The sequence below is a fragment of the Malaclemys terrapin genome, chromosome 5 (genome assembly GCF_027887155.1).
Source record: "Malaclemys terrapin pileata isolate rMalTer1 chromosome 5, rMalTer1.hap1, whole genome shotgun sequence".
NCBI lineage: Eukaryota > Metazoa > Chordata > Testudines > Emydidae > Malaclemys > Malaclemys terrapin.
In genome coordinates this window covers 53,547,849-53,570,260 of record NC_071509.1, presented here as the reverse complement: position 1 = coordinate 53,570,260, position 22,412 = coordinate 53,547,849, and the positions used below count along the sequence as shown (strand labels likewise).

The following is a 22,412-nucleotide window of genomic DNA, read 5'->3' as shown; positions in this document are numbered from 1 at the left end:
AATGTGGACAAGGTAGTATTACAGTGTAAACAATGTAAGAATATTCAAAAATAGGTGCCTAATATTAGACTTTCAAGTCCATACTTGGGGACCTAAACAAATGACCTTATTTTCAAAGTGACTGCCACCCAGAAGCTCCCATTTGGGTACCTAAATATGAACTTGAGAGCCTTGTAGTTTTGAAAAATCTTGGCCCTTAAGATTTTGGAATTCACGCATTAAAAAAAAATTTAGCTGTCTTTATGGTAGTAGTGCAGACTTTCTGCTTAATGTATGACTGAAGTTCAGTCATGCTTTAGTAAATACCAGTAAAAAAGTAAATGTATGCTTAGAGGAAAATTATGTATTGTTTTCTGCCTTGTCTTGGGTACCTCATTTTGGACTTAAGAGAAGGCTGATGTTTTTGTGGTGAACAGCTGAAGAATTAATGAATACTCTGGAATAAAAAGTTTATGGGACACTATGTTTGAAAGATTATTTTTACTTAAGATCAGAAGAGTTACAGCCACATACAGTCACATTAATTCTCAAAACATGAATTTAGTTCGTACTTTCATGGACCGAACTCGACATCCATATATGACAGCTTGAGGCAGAAAAAAACTAATTCTGTACAATCTTTTTAATGGTTACATAATTACCAGGATGCAAAGTACTAGTGTGAAGTCATTTGACAGTAGTGTCCTTTCAAAGTGCTAAGAATATACAAAGATAATTGCTGTTAGCAAGAAAGTTACAGATTTAAAAAAATCTTGGGCACCAGTGGGAGAAAAATTAAATATTAAGTGTTCATGAATTTAATGCTTTAAAACAGTGCTTCAACCGAGCAGGAAAACAACACTGCTATTTAGACTTTTCATTTTGCATTGAAATATATCCGAGATGGAAATATGACTAGACATTTATAGAACATTTAAGAATACATATGCTTCTTATTTCATCTTCTTAAAGCAAGTAACATTCATAGTACTTGATATTTTTCAAGCATTTTCCCCTTGTAGAAGTTTAGTGAGACTGTGCAATACTGGAGCAGTAGTCTAAGATGTCCTGGATAGTGAATTCCATGGTAACACCTGATCCAGGATAGCAACGAGCTATCAAGCCTTCAAAGTGTTTGTATTGGCGTATAAACTCATCTTGCATAGAATGCCATACAACCTGCCGAAGAAGGAATACAAACTAAAGTAAGTGACATTTTATCAAGACAAAATTCAGAAAAAACAAGATTTTTGTTGCATAGAATTTCTGTAAGTCCCCTTCTATAAACATTTATACAACTTCTACCAAGTCAGAATGACAAAAGAGAGGTTTTTGGGTTGTTTTAAAAAAAAATATCATAAAGCGTTTAAATACAAATATCTCATGTAACTAACTGAGCAAAGAGGGTGAGATTTTATAAAATCCTCAGTGAAGTGGCCTAATTCTTCTCCCTCTAAAGTCAATGAAAGTTTCACTACTTATTTGTATGGGAACAGAATTAGGCCACCTCTGACCACTTTTTAAAATCCCATTCATAGCACTGGAAGAGAATGAACTGAAAGTATTATTCTGTGCCAAAACATATGTATAGAAATAGATGAATTTCCAGATCAGACAAGTGGTCCATCTAGTCTGATATACTATCTCCCACACTGGCCAGCACTAGATGTTTCAAGCTTGCAAGAAACCCAATAATGGACAATTATGGTATGCTCTAAGAGAAGTTTCTTCTTAACTCCTGTTAGTGGTTGATTCAGTTTGTCAAAAGGAGTAGAGGCAATTGGGGATGAATTCCCCTTTAAGAAAACTCAACCCTCAAAACATTCCATTTTGAGGAACTCACGCAGGGCTCCAAAAACCCCCCCACTTATTTTCAGAAGAGTCCTGAAGCTCAAGGCACATCCCCCAAATGGGAGTATGCAGAAACAACACCTCAAAAGAAAAAGTTATGGCAAGTTACTAATTTACTGATGACGTACTTCCCAGAATACAGAGCTGTAGTTTACACAGCATTCTTTTGGTGCAAGTCAAGATGCTAATTTTCTCTCATTCCAGAGAAGCAGACTAAAGGCTATTCTACAAAGTAGTAGGATGTTTGTACAGGCATTAAAACAATCTGAGATGTCAGATTATTCTTTATACAAATCTGATAGTTTTACCTGAAGTAAATTTTCTTCTTCACAAAGATGTTTGTCCACCTTCTTATAGAGATTATCCAATCCCTTCTTCACTTCCTTACCAGGATATTCCTTTATAACTTTGCGAAGCTCTTGTTTATTGAAAGCCAGTTGGTAACTTACTTCCTCTTCTCTTATGCCTTGTGCCACACGAGCTTCAACACCCTCAAAGAAATGCTAAAATACAATTATAGTATTAATATAATCATAAATGTAGGGTAGTGTATATAACTGTGGGAATACAGATCGATGGCACATCTTGTTTCCACATGACAAAAAAACCTGACTTCAATGAAACAATACTGATTTACATCAGCTAAGGATCTGGTTCCACCCAACTAAACAGAGCAGTGTCTGCCACCACCGCACTAGAGCACTGGTTAAGCATTAACTCAGAAGGAAAAGTGTAACCACTTCTTGTAGCAGGGTTTCCCTTGAAGTCTTCTGTCAAGTGCTGATCCAGCCTAAAACTAACAAGATCATAGTCTGAAGAGAAATAGCAGAAGAGCCGTGGATGTCTAAAGAAGAAAAAATAAAAAGCAGTAGCAATGTACACAAACATGAGATCCTAAAATATGCATTCCAGAGCGGAGTGGGCCTTCAAAAATGTATGTAGGGAACTTCATAGTTTAACTCACATTAGGTGACAAACAAGCATTTTAGATTTTTTATATATCTATATAGAAAGACATTTCATTATGACTAATTTCTCAAGCATAAAAATTCTTAATTTTCTAAAAAAACATTAAAAACTAACAATCCTAATTATAGTAAAACATAATTAACAATATTAAATACATTTGATATGCACAGCAGATATATCTTACAAATCTCACTATGGTATCCAATTGAATAACTCAGTTTAAAGCAAAATGTGCTGCCATATATATGGATCTGGTTTTGGCAATTAAATGAGTATTAGGGTTTTTTTGTTTTGTTTTTTGTTTTTAAAGTAGTTTAGAAACAGGGTGATAATGCTTTTACCATCTGTGGTGGGCAACAGCATCCCCAAGCTCCTAATTAGTGATGAAAGTTAGTGTTGGAAAAGAATACCTGTCTTCACATGAACATTTGAGTAAAAATTCTGCAATATATTGCAGTCATGGAGGTGTTAAATCATTGTCCTGGCGGGAGATGAGAGCCCTTTGGAAGTCACCCTGATTGGAAGTTAACAGAAGAAATGGCACATCCTCACACGCCTGGAGCAGCAAACTCAAAACGTGCAAACTAGTTTTTGGAGAAAGACAGCTGTGTTTTGCATTAGAAATATAGTTAGACCAAAAGATGCTTACATTTAATTTCTCAAGAGGCTGTCCCAAGGAGTAGATGACATAAGACTGGAGATGATCAGTGTATTTCTGTTTAGCTTCTTTTTTTTCAGCCTCAAGACATGAGATTTTCAAACGAGAGAGAGTTGCAAAAATACGGTGGAAGTTCTCCATCATGACCACATCCCTGGGTGTTTTCTGGCTTTCATTTGCTACTTTCTCCACTAAAATCAAAACAATAAAAAAAGATTCAACACAAATCTCTTAAGGTAATTAAAATTTCTAAATTATGGGAAAAAAAGAGAGCTTTGTAAGATGAATTCAAAAGAACCAACTATAGGAACAATTCCAGAAAAGTGTCTTTGGCTTTCACGTCAAGAACAGTCATTTGTAAAAATTACTGTTATTTTAAAAAAATTTAGAGCCCTTTAATTTTAGAAAGATCCACAAACTAAATTTCTCTAGGAAGATTACCTCCTTAGGGAACCGTGTGGGATAAAACAAACAAAAGTAAGAATTCCTGGTAAGTTGTATCCTTTTAAGCAGAAATGAGGATTCAAACTGATGACTTTTTACTTGGCAAGTCTGCCAAAATGATTTCCATTGTTGAACAAGTGAGTACATGAGAATATACAAAGCAGCACTTCACATTAGTCCTAAGACTACAGAGTTCCACTCCTTACATAAAGAGTATAGAGAGTAATTTATACATATTTTAAAATAATATACGATACTTATTTACATGACTGATCCTTTTGTTTAGCAACAAGTGATTTGTACACATTGTGGAAGTTTACAAACAATTTATTTCCCTTTGAAGATATTTATGCATTGTAGCAAAACTTGAAAAAAATTATACTAAAAAGTATTTATTCTAGGCTCCCTTTGCTGTTATTGAAGATTTTTGTATTGTAATATGAGCTCTATTCTGCATATCCCAACTTTTCTTACCACGAACAATTTTTACTTAGAAAAGAACAGGAGTACTTGTAGCAGCTTAAAGACTAATAAATTTATTTGAGCATAAGCTTTCGTGGGCTTGCATCTGATGAAGTGGGCTGTAGCCCATGAAAGCTTATGCTCAAATAAATTTGTTAGTCTCTAAGATGCCACAAGTACTCCTGTTCTTTTTCTGGATAGAGACTAACACGGCTGCTACTCTGAAACCAATTTTTACTTAGAATATCAGTGTCTATTGCCAAAGTTATTTTGTCCTTCCAGTCTCTCTTTTTAAACAGGAATGCACATAAAGGTGCCAGATCGATAGTCTTGATGATGGAAGCACTCATTTGTCCACAAAACAGGCCAATGCTAATGTATATTTCCACATACTGCCCCATCATTGCTCCTCAACCTAGTTCCAGATCACCACTCCAAGTAAACGTGTAGTAAAGTCTTTGTGCCCATTTATCCATTAGCCTTCCCACCGAAACAACGAGGATGCCATTTGTGATAGTAATTTTTGTGGCACGAATTCCTGTGCTCTAGAAAATTAACTGAGATCATCAATTCATTTCAGACACATCACTGAATAGTCATTAGGAAAATACGTCGCTGCCAATTTTGGTCTTCCTCTCTTCCATTCTATCCAAAGCGTGGCAGCTACAGATACCTTACTGAGCAGCCTTGCAATCCCTTATTGCATTAAGTTCAAACCCCTCACAATCAAAACTCTGCCTATATCTCTGCTGTCTTTTTGTCTTAGTATCATCCTCAGTCGTCCTTCCTATCTCTTGTCTTTTTTCCACTTGTAGCTTTGTGCTTTTTTTTGAGTCTACTCCCAACTGGTTTGGAGCAGTCTGTGCCCTCTTTTCTGCTAAGTATCCTATCTCTCTCTCAAATATCTTCTAAAAAAAAAAGTTACCTTTTCCGTAACTTGTGTTCTTTGAGATATGTTGCTCATGTCCATTTAACTTAGGCGTGTGTGCTCACCACGTGCACTGGTGCCGGAAGTTTTCCCCTCAGCAGTATCTGTAGGGGACCGGCTCTGGCACCCCCTAGAGTGGTGCACACATACTGTGGTATATAAGGCGCCTCCGGTTTCCCTCCCCCCCCCAGTTCCTTCTTGCCGGAAACTCTGACAGTGGGGAAGAGGGGGGGCGGGCCTGTGGAATGGACATGAACAACACATCTCGAAGAACAGTTACGGAAAAGGTAACATCTCTTCTTTGAGTGATTGCTCATATCCATTCAACTTAGGTGACTCCCAAGCAGCACCCCTCGGAGGTGGGTAGGAGTTCACGGACGTGTAGATTGCAATACAGCTCTGCTAAACCCAGTGTCATCCCTGGCCTGCTGAGCGATGGCGTGGTGGGCCGTGAACATGTGCACCGAGGACCATGTCATGGTTCGACAGATGTCCTGGCTCAGGAAGTGTGCCAGGAAGGCCGCCAAAGATGCCTGAGCTCTGGTCGAGTGGGCTCTGATGATCGGTGGCGGAGGGACTCCCACCAACTCATAGCTGGTCCGAATGCAAGAGATGATCCAGTTAGAAATCCTCTGCGTGGACACTGAGAGGCCCTTCATCCTATCAGCTGTAGAGATGAAAACCTGAGTTGACTAACAGAAAGGTTTTGTCCGATCTAGGTAGTAAGCCAGAGCCCTTCTTACATCCAAAGCATGAAGGTGCCTGTGACGCTTTGTACCTCGGGGGAACACCCTACACCCCCATGTTCATCTTTATAAAATGATGGTGTAGTATCCAATGCAAAGTTTGTCATGTTGGGTATCTTCGGAAGGCTCATGATGCACTGAGCATGGTTGTTATAGTAATTATTGCAGTAATGTTATATAGGTTATAATTTCATGTATGTTGTTATGAGGCTGAAAATGTATCCTCGTGGCTTAAAATAAGCCCAGACAAAAACTCTCCAAGAGCAGAGGGGCAGTTCACACCTCATCAGGGCAGGTATGGGACAAACCCAGCCCAGTCTCACAGGAACAAAGGACACTGGCCTAGGCAGCAACAAAAGAATCTGTTAAGACTTTCGAAGGAGTCACCCCCCTTCCTTTGGTCAGTTTGGAACTGCAATGAGGTAATGTTCAAGGGGGAGGGGGCAAAGCCAAGAGGAAAGAAAGAACATGATAAAAGGGAGAGACATTTGCCAGGCTCTCTCTCTCTCCCACCTAAATCTACAGACACCACACCAAGCAACTGAAGCAGTGTTCAAAGGGGAGAGCCTGTCTGAAGAGCAATCGGCCAGCCTGTGGTGAGAAACATCTAAGTTTGTAAGGGCATTGAAAGTGTTAAAATCAGCTTAGAATGCACTTTGCTTTTATTTCATTTGACCAAATCTGACTTGTTATGTTTTGACTTATAAATCACTTAAAATCTATCTTTATATAATTAATAAATCTGTTTATTCTACTTGAATCAGTGCGTTTGGTTTGAAGTGTGTCAGAGATTCTCCTTGGGATAACACCTGGTACATATCAATTTCTTTGTTAAACTGACGAACTCATATAAACTTGCAGCGTCCAGCCGGCATAACTGGACACTGCACGACGGAAGTTCCCAGGGTTGTGTCTGGGACCGGAGGTATTGGCTAGGGTCATTCGGTTGCACAATCCAAGAAGCAGCTCACCTGCCAGAGCCTGTGTGCGAACAGCACAGGAGTGGGGGTTCTCACAGCAGAGCAGGGTAAGGCTGGCTCCCAGAGTCAAGAATTGGAGTGACCTAGCAGATCACCGGTCCAGATAACACCAGAGGTGATCATCACAGCTCTCTCTTCACTAGTCTCATGGGGCTTAGGGCAGAACACCAGAAGGAAGATATCCTGGCTCATGTGGAAAGCAGACACCACCTTGGGAAGCAAGACCAGGTGGGGCTGGAGCTGGACCATGTCTGTATAGAAGATTGTGTACAGCAGTTCTGAGGTCAGGGCTCACCTCGCCGACATCACTGCCACCAGGAAAACTACCTTCCATGATAGGTGAGACAGGGAGCACAAGTCCAAAGGCTCAAAGGGTGGGCCCATGAGCCTGGACAGAACAAAGTTGAGATCCCACTGAAGGGCTGGGGACCAGACTTGATGAAAGTCTCTCTCAAGGCCTCTAAGGAACCTGATCATCATGTCATATCACATCTGCCCCTGGATTGGTGGATGAAAGGCCGAAATGGCTGCCAGATGCACCCTGATAAAGGAGCGCGCCAGGCCCTAGTTCCTTAAACGAAGCAGGTAGTCCCAGATCAACTGCACCAAAGAATGCGAAGGGGAGATGCCCTGTTTGGCTGCCCAGCAGGAGAACCTCATCCAGTTTGTCAGGTAGGTCTGCCTAGTCGAGGACTTTCTACTCTCGAAGAGGCCCTTCTGGACCCCTTCCAGACAAGCCCATTCATCTGGGTTCAGCTAAGCAACATCCATGCCATGAGGTGGAGGGATGCAAGGTTGAAGTGCAAGAGTTGGCTGTGATCCTGTGACAGCAGGTCCGGTCAGTTCGGCAAGGGTCAGGGAGGGATCGCTGACAAGCTTAATAGCATCCTGAACCAGTGCTGGTGAGGCCACCCCGGGGCGATCATGATAACCTGAGCCTTGTCTCTCTTGATTTTCACTAGGACCTTGCTGATGAGTGGAATTGGAGGGAATGTGTACATCAGGCTTCATGCCCACAGCAGGAGAAAGGCGTTGGGAGAGGGAGCCCTTGCCCAGGCCCCATCTGGAGCAAAACCAGTGGCACCTCCTGTTCTGCCTGGTGGCGAACAAGTCCACTTGGGGAGTTCCCCCACCTCTGGAAGATCATGCCAGCTATCTCCAGGTGGAGCACCCACTCGTGGTGAGAGGAGAAGTCCCTGCTTAGGTGATCTGCTAGTGCGTTCCTAGCACCTGGAAGGTGACATGCTTCTAGATGGATTCCGAGTGCCTCTTGGCAGTGGGCCAAGGATCGTGCTCTGCCTTGCCTGTTAATGTAAAACATCGAGGCTGTGTTCATGAGGACTCTGACCACTCTGGCCAACATGTGAGGTAGGAAGACCGCGCATGCTCTGCGCACCACCCTGAGCCTCTTTTATGTTTATGTGTAGCGTCGATTCCTCTGGGGACCACATACGTTGGGTCTGGAGGGTGCAGAGGAGCGCCCTCCAGCCAAGGTCTGAGGTGTCCTAAACCAACTCCTTCCAGGACATTCCCGGGGTCAGTCCACCATCGAAGCGAGGTAAGTATCGTCGCGGGGATGGTGACGACCTTCTCCAGGTGGTCCCTGGACTGGGAGTAGACCGTCACCAGCCATTGCTGCAGAGATCACATTTGGAGCCTGGCGTGACACACCACATATGTGCACGCTGCCATGTGACCTAGGAGGCGCAGGCAAACCCTGGCCGTAGTCCGTGATGTGGTCCGTCAATGCCCTGAATCTCTCCAGCAGCAGGAACACCCTTGGCGCAGGTCAAGTCGAGCACCGCTCTGATGAACACTGTCCCAACTTCCTGTCACTCCGCCTGGAGTCAGATCTGGAGCATGATCGTAGGGACTGGTGGCACTTGATGGATCCACGACGGCTTGGAGCCGGCGATCTACGTCTCGCGCTTGACAAGCAGTACCAGGATAAGGAGAAGGACTGGGAGTCGAAGCAGGCCCAGTGCCGGGAAGCGCCCGCACACAGTGATGCCCTCCTAGGGGATCGGGAATGGTACAGTCAATCCCTCGACGGGTCCCTGGAGCGGTACTCCTGCCAGGGGGTGCGTGCCTCCAAAGGTCTGCGCCCGGTGGCCAGCAAGCTGCACCTCGAGCCTCTCTGTCTGTGCCCAAGGTCCAGGGACTGAATAGGGTGGTGCAGCCCTACTGCAGTCAGATGTGTGGTGGCTACGGGAGGGTGAGCACTAGCGGGACATCCCCTGTGACGGGGAATGGTGGACTGGGGACCAAAGTGGTCCAAACGTGGGTTTACCCCATGACCAGGGAACCAGTAGCTGATATGGGTGACACCAGGAGGGATGTGATCTCCTGCGCCATCTGCAGGGATTCCTGCATGGACGGCACCCGTGGCTGACGGAGGCCTCTGCCGCTATCCGGGGTAGCAGGCAGGGAGTGGGTTGGGCTACATCACTCCCCTGGAGCTTGGGCCCGAGATCCCAACGTGGGTGAAGAGTGGCCCAGCAGGGGACCTTGCTTACACCCAGTCTTATCCTTTCCCTTGTGGGAGGTTGGAGATCAGCCTCATCCTGCCTTCTTGGGCTACTTGGTCGGAGCCATGGATGGGGACTAGTGCCAGCTAGTGAACGGTCCCAGTGGGGCACCGCACACTGAGGTACTCTGTGCCGAGTCGGAGCATTGCTCCGGTGTTGGGGTGAGGGCCAACTCCATAAAGAGCGCTCTTAAACGAATATTGCACTCCTTCTTAGTCCTTGGCTTGAAGGACTTGCAAATTTTGCATTTCTCACTAATGTGTCCTTCGCCCAAGCAACATAGACAACTGCTGTGTGGATTACTAACAGGCATGGGCCTCTTGGAGCAATCACAGGGCCTAAAACCTAGGGATCGGGGCATGCCCCGTCCTGAGGCAAAGTCCTGTTCGGTACTTACAAAGTCTTTAACTATAGCTAAGGTATTTATAAACGTTAATAGAAAAAAACATACAGTATAATACAAAAGATAACTAGTTCGTATGAACAAGCAGCTACATCACTAACTGAAGCAGCAACAGTCCAGCAGCATCACTGGCAAGAAGGAATTGAGGGTGGGGGGAACCAGCAGTGCCCTATATACCACGGCATGTGCGCGCCACTCCAGGGAGTGCTGGAGGCGGTCCTCCACGGATACTGCTGAGGGAAAAACTTCCAGCACTGGTGCATGTGGTGAGCACACACACGTAAGTTGAATGGACAGCAATCACTCAAAGAAGAATGCACTTTTGTGAATCCTTCCTATCCTGATGATCTCACAGATATTACCACCACATCTTCCTATGCCTCTGTTTTTGCTCTTTTGGATTTGTCTCTTGGACTGTAAACTCTTTAAGTGTCATCTCACTTGTTTTGTGATGTACTACATACATTTGTGATGCTATATAATTCAGAGTGATGACTGAAATAAAGGTGAAAGTCTCAGTAATTAATTGGAATCTCCAAACTCCTTCTTTAGCCTTTAAGAAGGTGAATATTTTGTTTTTAAAAGCTTTTAATAGTTCCGCTCAGTAACAAAATATAGGTACATATATAGAAGTTAAAAATTCATATACATTTTAAGATAAAATAATGAATATTTGTCCCCTACCTCCCATGCAGAACCCTGAATGCTGGTCAGAGCAGGGATGCTGCTTTTCAAATAGTCTGCTTTAAACATTAAAAATGCACCTATGTTTTAAGTTCACTTAACGCATACTAGTATGTTACTGATTTCAGTCATTAACATTTTCTAAAAATGGTGGTGCCAAAAATTTCAATCCAGATTTGGTGTCAAAGGCTTATGACAAGATTATTAATAATTATTATTATTATTTTTAATAGTAGTAAATGTACTTTTCAAATTTTGGGGACTGGGATGCCCAATAGTGCTGCCATCTGGATCTGTCTATGTGGGAAATATGCTTGATCTGCAGAACAAATATTGTCTACCAAATTGCTGTTCTGCATTCTCCATTGGCCAGTTTATGGAAAGCTATTAATGTTAGTTTCAGGGGGGACTATATATTCTGCCCTCCCAAACGGAGGAAAAAAGTACATCAGGCAGACAAAGAATGGGTTTGTGGAAGTATGTTGGGCATTGCAATAGACCTTACCATTGATGAAAACACTTCTTATAAGTTTTATGTAGGCTTTATCTAAATCTCCTCGTCGCTCTGCATTTTTGAAAATAGATTCAGCAAGTGCTGCAAATTCTTCAAATTCAGCAACAAATGTAAGGATCCCAACTTTACTCTTCTTTGATATCTTTACCTCCTCCATCTGTTTTATTTGATTGCTCTTAAGTTAAAAACAAAAAGGTTAATTAGTCCCTAATATTTTTTCTGAAACTTGACCTAAAAAAAGAAATAAGAAAAATACACAAACACATTGAAAAAATCAGTAAGTTTATTCATATAAGACTTGAATAATGTTCCTTTTATCTTTATGATGTTATGTTTTTTAAACCTTTTAACCCAAACAAACCTTTAATAAATCAGGGTGACGCACTATGAAGGAATTTATGAGTATACCAAATCTTTGAGCTTTTATTTTCTTCCTTTCGGTTTACCTTTTCAGCTTGGAAAAGAGACGGCTAAGGGGAGATATGATTGAGGTCTAGAAAATCATGACTGGTGTAGAGAAAGTAGATAAGGAAGTGTTGTTTACTACTTCTCATAACTCAAGAACTAGGGGTCACCAAATGAAATTAATAGACAGCAGGTTTAAAACAAATAAAAGGAAGTATTTCTTCACACAATGCACAGTCAACCTGTGGAACTTCTTGCCAGAGGATGTTGTGAAGGCCAAGACTATAACAGGGTTAAAAAAAGAACTAGATAAATTCATGGAGTATAGGTCCATCAATGGCTATTAGCCAGGATAGGCAGGAATGGTGTCTCTAGCCTCTGTTTGCGGAAGCTGGGAATACGTGATAGGGGATAGATCACTTGACGATTACCTGTTCTGTTCATTCCCTCTGGGGCACCTGGCACTGGCCACTGTCAGAAGACAGGATACTGAACTAGATGGACCTTTGGTCTGACCCGGTAGGGCTATTCTTATGTACCTTACATAAAGAGGTACATATTCTAGAGCGTACAAATATCAAGATAGTTGTTTATTAAATTAAATTCTCATATGCAGCCAAGTTAAAAAAAATCTAAGAAAGGAATCAAACATTGTTTTCTTCCTTTATTGAAAGTTGGATTATCAGTAAGTTTTGTCTCCGATTCTTGGCTAGATCTACACCAGAAACTGTTGTCGGTATAATAATGTTGGTTAAGGATGTGCTTGGGGTTTTTCTGTTTATTTTTTTTTTAAATGACATTTTTATACTGGCAAAAGTCCTAGTTAAATGCAGTTGTACTGGCAAAAAACAGTCCGATTGCGGACATAGCTTATTTTAGTCATGGAACTATTTTCACCAGTAAAAGCTGTGTTAACATTAAGTAGGTTTGCCAGTATAGCTATATTGGCAAACCTTTTCTATTGTAGACTAGACACCTGTCTCCTTCACACACATACTTTTTGATTCTGATAGGGTCATAAAAAATGTCTTTATTAACATAAACCAAATTTTGTACAGCAAGTCAGGTGACCTGAGGGCTAAAGTCTGCATGCCTTGCTCATGCCTATAGTTTCAATGAGATCGCTGGTGAGAGAAAAGTAGGCAGGATTTGGCACTGGAATACTAAGAATCTGAGTTCTTATAAGTGACTGCGTTTTTCCAGTTACTTCCTGAATGTTCATTAGACAAAGCTAACCACCAATTATTTAAACATTGTTGCAAGTCCACCCAAGTTAGGGTTACCATACGTCCGGATTTTCCCGGACATGTCCGGCTTTTTGGGACTCAAATCCCCGTCCGGGGGGAAATCCCAAAAAGCCGAACATGTCCGGGAAAATCCGGCACCGCTGGGCCGGGGGCTGGCCCGGGGCCGGTGGTGCCGGGGGGGGGGGGGGTGTGCCGGGGGCCGGCAGCGCCGGGTCGCCGGGCGGTGCGCCGGGCCGCGCGCTGGGCCGCCGGTGCCTGGCGGTGCGCCAGGCCACCGGTGCCGGGGGGTGTGCCGGCGGTGCTGGGCGGGCCGGGGACCGGGGGTGCTGGGCGGGCCGGGGGTGTTCGGCCGGGGGCCTGGGGGCCGGCAGTGCTGGGCGGGCCGGGGGTGCTCGGGCCGGGGCCGGCACCCCAGGGCCTGAGCCGACCCAGGCTGGAGCCGCCGGGGGGGCCAGCTTGGCCCGCGCCTCCTCCCCCCACACCCCCCTTACCTGCTTCAGGCTTCCCGCGAATCAAATGTTCGCGAGAAGCAGGGGAGGGGACGGAGACTTTTCGGGAAGGGGCGGAGTTGGGGCGGGGGGCGTGGGCGGGGCTGGGGCCGGGGCCCCGTGGAGTGTCCTCCATTTGGAGGCACAAAATATGGTAACCCTAACCCAAGTTATTTTGTGTTAATTTAAAAATCAATACATAGTGATAAGATTTCCCCCCCACCTTTAAATTAACTCCAAAGACATCTAAGATTTAGAGTTGTTTTACATTTAAACTTGCTAGCAGCTGGCTGCCTTTAATATTATGATTAGTTTAATCTAAGTAACCAAGAACTTACAATGCATTTGTCAAAGTTCCTTTTGACAGTCACCAAAACATTTCCAAGTGTTGTGCTGAGGAAGGAAGCTGGGTCCACATTTTGTGCTGTCCATACATGGTGACTCATCTTAACTAACATATAAAGGGAATTAAAGCTATCAATCTTGTCCCCCAGAGCTATAAGGTTATTCAGCTCTGGCTCAATACAGCGAAATATTTTTATCATCATCTGTCGGATCATGTCTTTCCTGTTAAAAAAAAATAAAAATAAAAATAACAAATCTGACAGTTCACTGGGCTACTATACATTTTCTATCATATATATTAAGAAAAATGTATGAGTATTTAACAGTCTCATTTTTACTTAACCTTAATGAGCATCAAGGTTTTCAGGGAATGAGGCTAAAGGAAGAATAAAATAATTTTTGCCAGTCTTAATGGGATATTGCCATGGTCAAAAAATTACAGTTTAACTACATTTAAAAATGTTTTCTTCCACATAGGCTTTCTAGGATCTAGCAGGCAATCTGGTTTCCAAAATAGAGTCTTTCACGTGCTTAAAGTTCAAACTACTCTCCTGGGTATTTTTACAAAACTAACAAAGGGATGGGTGGGTTTCCTTGTAGATTTTGTAAGCAGGTGGGGTACTGAGTTGTGACATTGTTTTATTATAACATATCCAGCCAGGCACATTTAACTGCAATAAGTTTAAATTTAAGTATAAATTATACAAGTTAACTATTCAATGTTCACTAAAAAATGTAGAAGTCATTAATTTTAACTGCAGGAAACAAAAGTAACTGTAGATTTATCACTATGGGTAAAAAAAAAAAAATCAAAGATTTATACTTCATTAGAGAAAATAAATCTCCAGCCTCAAAAGCGAACAATGATGAAACATCAACACATACTCAGATGATATAGCTTGTGGAACACCAGAATTATGAGACCGGGATAAAGTTCCTCCATCCATTTCGTCTGCTTCATTCTGCAAGAATTATGCAGGTATTTTACATAAATATGAATCTTAAAAGCAAGGAGTTAACTAGGTTATATCCCTATCTAACTAAAATTTTCTATTAAGCTGGTAGGTAGGTCTAAGAAAAACAATTACCAGCAATCATTATTTGAAGGTCATATTTACAATAGAGACACACATTCATCCTCTGTTACAAGACAAGATACCTGGGCGTACTCCATGGCATAACATTCTGAACCTTAATACCACCCCCTCATCTGGAGGTAAACAGAGTGGTCACCACTAAATAGCCAACATTTTCTATTTAAGGTTTTGTCATTGCCGTAAGCTCTGCAAAACACTGTCCCACCCTATGATCTTCCCTTGATTGTTTGCCTTTCCTTATCAACTGTTAGCATTCATAAGTTAGTGTAGTAAATTATATCAAATGCTGCTGACAGAACAGCATGGACATTTGATCTTTAAATATCCATAGAAAGAGATCGCCCACCAAATCCACAAGTGCAGCCTGTGCCATATGCAGATCTGTATTCAGATTGGCAATCGGAGGCAGTGATGTACTCTGAGATATCTCACCAATGTGTTCTCAAGAAATGGGAAGGTGAAAGATTAAATATTGGCAATATTTGCCCAGATTCAAACAAATATCCACCTGATGCTGACAGCTATCGCCACAGAACAGCTTCCTTAACTCAAGCTAAACAACTTACCACCTGAAGGGAGGTGTTGACAATCTCCACCCAGTTCCCCTCTGGCCTTCCAACCATAGACTGTAGTACTTACACTATTGTAACAACACTGTAAAAATTGTGAAGTATGGTCCATCAATGAGCAACACTGGACTAAACTCAAGCAGACAAGACTATGGGTGAAATCCTGGCCCCATTAAGGCAATTGCAAAACTACCAATGACCCCAACAGGGCCAGCATTTCACCCTTAGCGTTTGTGCAGTCTGCATCCATAGAAGCAGACTGTTTAATTACAGTCAGCTAGACTTTCTCTGCAAAGTAACATGATGTTTCTTTTTGACACGGACTCATATCAAGACAGGAGCAAGGACAGCCTCAACTAATCAGGTTGCCTTCTATTCAAAATAAGTCCCCTGACACCTACCATGACACTGTCCGCAAGTCAGACAACTGCACACAGAAGTGCATATTTAGTTTTCTATTCAGTTGTCCAGCTGTTTGTATGCACAACTCCCAAATTTGTATTAGCAATCATGATAGCCATGCATGCAAATTTAACAACCGAAGCTAATGTCAGTCTCTAAACTCAGACTAAATAACTTAGCCTCATCTGCACAGGCCAGCCAAACTCTGTTAGACAGTTTTAGTTTCAACAGCTTAAAATAGTTAAATGATTGTTCCTTCATTTAGTTTGAAACCCAGTTTAAATGTGGACAAAGAGATAGCCATTATGGTTTTCTGTGGCAGAAATCTTCCAGGCACAGCTAAAATACCCCTTGAAGCAACTAAGCTGTTTTAAGTAAGTATAGACATTTTCTAAAAAAGTACTTAAGAACTAGCATCTCATATGAAAGCTTAAGAAACCTTTGAAAATCCAACCATCTTAGAAGAAGACACAGAAAGAGAGATAAAATACTTAAGGGGTGAAAAAAATCACTTTCCTCTGAGGGAAAACAAGAAAAAAGTGATGGGTGATTAACAAGAGAATCTCAATAATAATCATTATAAAATATTAACAGTTGTAGAATTGTGCACTGAGGAACATTCCCAGAAAACAATGTACTATGAAGGTTTACCTTTATTTCCCACACATAGCTATAAAGGTTTTCTACATTCTAGATTTCCCCCCTTTTATTTGCCACCATTATTCCAAATACTATGTTTCTTAGCACTTCAACAATATACTTAGAATAAAAATAATTCAAAATAAAAGAAAGGGTCTAATTTACTACATCCTTTTCTTCTTCCACTGTTTAACTGTAAAGTACATTCAGATTTCCCTTTACTATAATATTAGGGAAAATGGATTTGAGACAGTCTGGTTAAAATCCATTATGCACTCTAGACTTCTTTGACATTAACTTGCAAACTACAAAAATTCTGCTGACTATTATTCACACTTTAGGACCCAAACTTGCAAACACACATGCATTTAAACAACTTTATTCATATGAGCAGGTCCACTGACTTTAGTGAGAGTTATCGTGTGTATTTGTAGCAATTGGGCCTTCATTGCCACAATATTATTTCAACACCTAATTCAACAATTTTGTGTTAAAGACCATACATAGATTATATATCATTTTAGCTAAATTGAAATAAGTCATACCATTGTTGTTCCCATGCTTTGATGCTGCTGTAGTTTGAAGAATTTGCTAATGAAGTCCTGTTCTGCCAGACACAGGGGCTCCAGTTCGCTTAGAACTTGCTCAAAGATCTAAAGTAAACCAAAATAATTTGATTAAACACACCCATACATACACATCCCAATGCACTGTAGCCAATTATAACAATATTCTTAGTTTTAATTTATTTTCCATTGCTTGTGTGATCCTAAGAACCACTCGATGCCAGCTGGCAAAGGGTTCACTGTTCTGTAACAACTCCTAATAGGTGTGACAAACTAACTACACTTGGCACACTGCATTCATAGTATATATCCATAAAGAATATCATGTGATATCTTTAATAAAAGCTGGGTTCACACTGGTCATTAATATCATTGTGAAATGTACGTGCAAATAGCATGTCTATGATGGATAGACACACACCGGTGGTGCCAGAATAGGGGAGTCAGGGGGCCGTGGCCCATCCACTTTGCTCCTCTTCACCCTGAGGCTCCCCTGGCCAAGCCAGCAGCTGGAGCCCAGCCGGGGAGCCCAGGCAGCTGTGGGGTGCTGGGCCGCAGACCCACCTGCCCTGGGTTGGGGGAGCCCATGGGGTGAGGAGACAGGCTCGGGGGCTGCTCTTGGGCCCCCCATCCCAGGCAGATGGATGGTCTATGGTGCAGCACCCCACAGCTGCTCACACGGCTCTTACCGCATCTGGGCTGCAGCCCCCCAGCTGGAGCCAAGTCCAGGTAAGAGCTGTGTGTGGCTCGGGCAGCTGTGGGGAGCCACGGACCTTCCTGCCCTGGGTGTGGACACAAGCCAGGGGCTGTTCTGGACCACCTCCCAGTCTCCTCCAGCTTCCGGTTTGGCTGGGGGCAGGGCCTTGGATGGAAGAGGAAGGGTGGAGGGCCCTGGTCCTGGCCCCTGGCCTCCCCACTTTTGGGCAGGCTCTGCCGCCCTTGATACACACACAATAAAAATATATTCTTAAAAAGTCTGAATCAAGGCAGGGTTGACAAACAGATTTCTGCCAAAGGATGTATATTCACCTGTCTGCCTTAGTTTACATGTAAATTAAGTATAGTAAGCCAACACAATGGAAACCCTGTCTGCATACAAGTCAACACGGTGTTGGCATGCTAGAGGATAGACCACCAGGGTCATCCTGACTCTGGGAACAAGCAATCAATTGTGGAGGCTGGAGAAGACAAAAGGACACCTCTTTATCCTGTACCTGAAGAAGTAACTGTTATGTTATGACATTTGTGAAAACATGTTCCCAATCAGTCTAGGTTAGAAATGCTGCAAGAAAGCTTTGGGGAATATAAAGTCAGCTTTTAGACAGATGGTTAGTCTGGTAAAGTTAAGTTTAGTTTCTAGGAAGCTTGTATTGATTTTGTTTTGTATGTAACCTTTCAGTCTCTATTATCCTTACTCACTATCCATTAAATTTTAACCTTTGATAATACAATTATGATTGTTTTCACTATAAATATCTCTCACTACTGCGATGTTACATAAGAGCTGATCCTCAGTTGAATCAAACAGGCTTGTGTGTACGTCTGCTTAGAGATAGCAAACCTGCTAATTTCAGCAAGTGTCCAGTGGTTAGAGACTGGATATTACAGGGGAGTGCTTCACAGGGGCTCAGCAATTGAGGTATGCCTACTGTTAACATGCAAGCCAAAGTAGGGGCTGGCATAGCCCTGAGGAAATTGTTTGAGCTGCTAATAGGCCAGAGGTGTCAGAGAGCTGACACTCAATTATGCACTAGCAAGTCTCTCAGTCCTAGGTACCCCAAGAAGCATCACAGCTTGTTCCATATAATACCTTCTGCACTCAAACTCCAAAGACAGATTACTACCTGAACATATAAAAGCAATAGGAACAATAGCCTGATACGATTTCCAAAAGTTCTAACAGTAAAACAGTCATATTTTAAAAAGGTAGATTTACATAAAGTTTTACTACCATGTGAAACATAATTCTTTGTTATCCACTTTAAATATGAGAGGAAGAGGGAGAAAGGAAAATGGAATGGTGCCCGTCTCTCCTGCCCCCCTCCCACCACCGAGGAGTTTGCCAACTGAATTCTAAGATACAGGAAGAAGTATTTACTAATTCAAAACCCATTAGCTATCTGGCCACATGAGAGGTTGTAACAGTGTTGTCACAACCTTTTTCAAATAAGGTTATAACCAAACAAATTGCATCCATACCTGGTACAGTTATTGACTGTTAAGCAATCATACTACCAATGTAGTTGCAGGGAACAAGAAAATAGGAAGTAGTTCACAGAAGAGTTTCTGTCCACAGTAGATGAAACTATGCTAGCTGCTATTCTTATATTGGAAAAACATTTCAAATACTGTGCTACAGTTTCAGATTATTAGTTTTGGGTATTTAGTGCAGCAGTGTGCTCTGTTGGCATATGATAGCGTGGTAAAGGTGTGTGCACAGAAGCACAGATTGAGTGGGGGACAGCAAAAGACTTTGGTGAATGATCTGTAGCAAATAATACTGTATTTGTGGAACTGGTAAGGTGGGTGCCTGTGAGTGGATGAATAGAGGGTATGTTAAGTGGTTTAACATACCATTTCTTTGTGGGTTTGTGTCAGGTGTGTTCTGTATGTGCCAACCTAACTGCTTTACAGTAAAGTTTGTGTATTAAGTACTAGCATCTGGTGAAATTGGTAAATAAGTTTTTGTATTCACTTTTGGAATACAGAGGTGATCTTGAGTTATTTTTAAATATAATCAAATTAAACAGTGAAGCTACTTTTTGGCATACATTTTAATTTATTAAAATTATTTGTCATCCGCCAATCCATAAAGACTCTTTCAAAGACATTTCTAGTCTACTGTGTCACCTGCATACAGGAAACTAAATCAATTTCTTTGCAAGTATTTAGGGACTAAATGCATGGTAACTGTTAAACCCTACCTACCACACTACTAAGATTAAGCAGTAAATCCAATCACTAGAAACTAATTAGGGGAAGATTTATTCAAAAAGTTATTGAGCAAGCACAACAAATTACATAACTCTGCGTATATATTTCTTCATCACACACAAGATTGCATGCAGAAATACAGGATGAGGGCTTTTTAAAATAATTAAAAGAAAACAAAAACCAAACCATTTGAAGGGATTATATCTATTTTTGTAGACTTGTAACAGAATATCAGAATTCTTACAAAAATTACTAATTTTCACAGACAGGACCTGATTTTAATTCAGTTTCATAGAAAAACACCGGTTATGACTGCAAGTGTATGTCAGTAACTTAGAGGTTAAAATCCTTACAGGTAAACTGCAATTACCCAAAAAACAACAATTAAACAGGGAAAAGATAGCAAGGATTGGTGGTGCTAGGCAACAAAAAAGTGGTATTCATCTCCTCAAATAAAATAATCCTATAAAACTTAATTTTAATTGTTTCCCCACTTTCCATTTTCACGATAGCACTTGGCAAAAAAAAGTATTAGAAGACTATAATTGGTTCCCCTCATCCTTTTTAAAAATATATCTTAATTTATAATATTTTGCAAGACTAAAAACAGTTTTGGTAGGAAAATTTTCCCTTATGCATTGAGAATCCTCCCTAAACACTGGTTTACACTTTAGGTCTATTACTGCAAGGGATAGGGCTACAGACTTAGCCTTCATTTAAAAGAAAAGAACTCCAGCAATCATTTGGCACCATAGTTTAAGGCAGCCAAAGAAGATGTGCAACTGACATTTAAATGGTTAATTTTAGAAATTGGTATTTATTTAAATTATTCTTTTGTCTTGTGTACTAGATCTCTACTGGATGGTCTAGTAAACTAGATTCTCTTTCCTTCTTTCCAGTTTTGCCAACAAATTTACAAAACACATCACAATATTTTTTGAACTCCTCTCTTAGGACGGTGTCATAATTCAGCAATCTCATGATCAATTAGTTTCATATTTGGTAGAAAAAAAATAAGTTGGTCCCATACTCATCCCCCCAATTTTTTAGCCAACATTCCTTTGTTTGGGAACTTTTGAGGAGGTGTAGCAAAACTGGGCTTATAATGAAAACAACTGCAATCTTAACTATGGTTAAAGTTTGTCTCTCCAAAATTAAATCTGTTACAGAGTCTTGAGCAAATGCACAATGCATATCAAATTTAAGTGTTGACATATATGTATTCATGCTAAATGAATTGAAAGCATTATACATATATATGGACTCCTGGGCACTAATGAACATTGAGACAGTAAACAAAATGTGGATTCATGACAATTAAAGTTCAAAACCAAGGAGAAATATTACATTACATTTTTTTGTTTTACCTTATCAAATTTAGTTCTATCAGCCACATCAAGGTCCGAGGCAGACATGTTTCCCATATCCAACAGTGAGGATGACTGAGACCTGCGATTTCCTGAACTCTGAACAGAGAGTTTATTTAGGCTAGAGGTCGATCCAGTCAATTTTCCAGAACTTCCATGAAGACCTATGAAATAATGAAACTATGAAAGATGGTAGCGTAGGTGGAATAAAATAAATTTGAAAAGAACAATAGAGGTATATCCAAAACAGCACTTCTAGTCCCCACAGAGATTGTCAATATTCTTTGTACTGAATAGTTTGTACCTTATCTGTAAGTGGTTTTGTGGTATACACATGTTTCTTCATTACAAGCCTAACTGGAATATTTAAGTGTTTTCAGAGTTAATTACAATGCAGCTACCTAAATCTGCATTGTAGAATAACATAGGAAAACTGACAACAGAAACCACTTTGGGCATCTTGCACCTGGGACTAGCACGTATAGCAAATATGCTGGGGCAGATACTCTACTTTCTGAAAGGAAAGCTGGATGGGAACTCCAGTTATGATGCTTTAAGAGCATCTTCCAGCAGCACACAGAGCAAAGAGAGACAGTGGGGAAATTATTCTGAAAGGAAAATAGTAGAGAAAACACTTGAGTATCTGAGGATACTCTCCATATTCTCTTGGACTTGCTTTTTCCATAGTTCACATTCTTTTGGTTGATGACAGCTGGGAATAAAGTGGGGTGGGAGAAGGGGACTTAAGGAAGAGCTCTTGCTATGATGAGAGACCTCAGTACAAAAACAAAGTTAAGAGAAACATCTCCTGCTATATTCAAACTGCAAGTAAAATGCTGTGGTAAATCTTCATAAATATCAATCACAGAGAAACCAATTATTAATTTTAATTCTGTATGTTCAAACTAATATAATTACCAACTATGTTCAACATCTCTTGGATGTGTTTGCTTACAAATACTTATTGCACCCTGAACTGTCAGCTTTAGGGTTAATGGGTTTTCCATTATATATAACTACACCTAGGGTACGTCTACACTTACCGGAGGGTCCGGCGGCAGGCAATTGATGTTCTGGGATCGATCCCAGAAGTGCTCACCGTCGACGCCGGTACTCCAGCTCGGCGAGAGGAGTACGCGGCATCAACGGGGGAGCCTCCCTGCCGAGTCTGGACCCGCGGTAAGTTCTGACTAAGGTACTTCGAATT

At 41.4% G+C, this 22,412-nt stretch overlaps 1 protein-coding gene across 11 annotated transcripts in view; it reads right to left on the bottom strand.

The window, feature by feature from the left end:
- Window positions 1–463: 463 nt before the first annotated feature.
- Window positions 464–22,412, bottom strand: part of EXOC1 (exocyst complex component 1) — a 62,206-nt gene continuing 40,257 nt past the window's right edge. For all 11 annotated transcript variants that reach the window (XM_054029349.1, XM_054029350.1, XM_054029348.1 and 8 more), the window contains 8 exons: window positions 21,206–21,369; window positions 16,884–16,991; window positions 14,517–14,593; window positions 13,625–13,853; window positions 11,138–11,321; window positions 3,449–3,648; window positions 2,139–2,333; window positions 464–1,158 (listed from right to left, as the gene is read on the bottom strand). In XM_054029349.1, coding sequence (XP_053885324.1) covers window positions 1,006–1,158; window positions 2,139–2,333; window positions 3,449–3,648; window positions 11,138–11,321; window positions 13,625–13,853; window positions 14,517–14,593; window positions 16,884–16,991; window positions 21,206–21,369 — 1,310 coding nt within the window. In that variant the 3' untranslated portion in view covers window positions 464–1,005. The remainder of the gene's footprint in view (window positions 1,159–2,138; window positions 2,334–3,448; window positions 3,649–11,137; window positions 11,322–13,624; window positions 13,854–14,516; window positions 14,594–16,883; window positions 16,992–21,205; window positions 21,370–22,412) is intronic.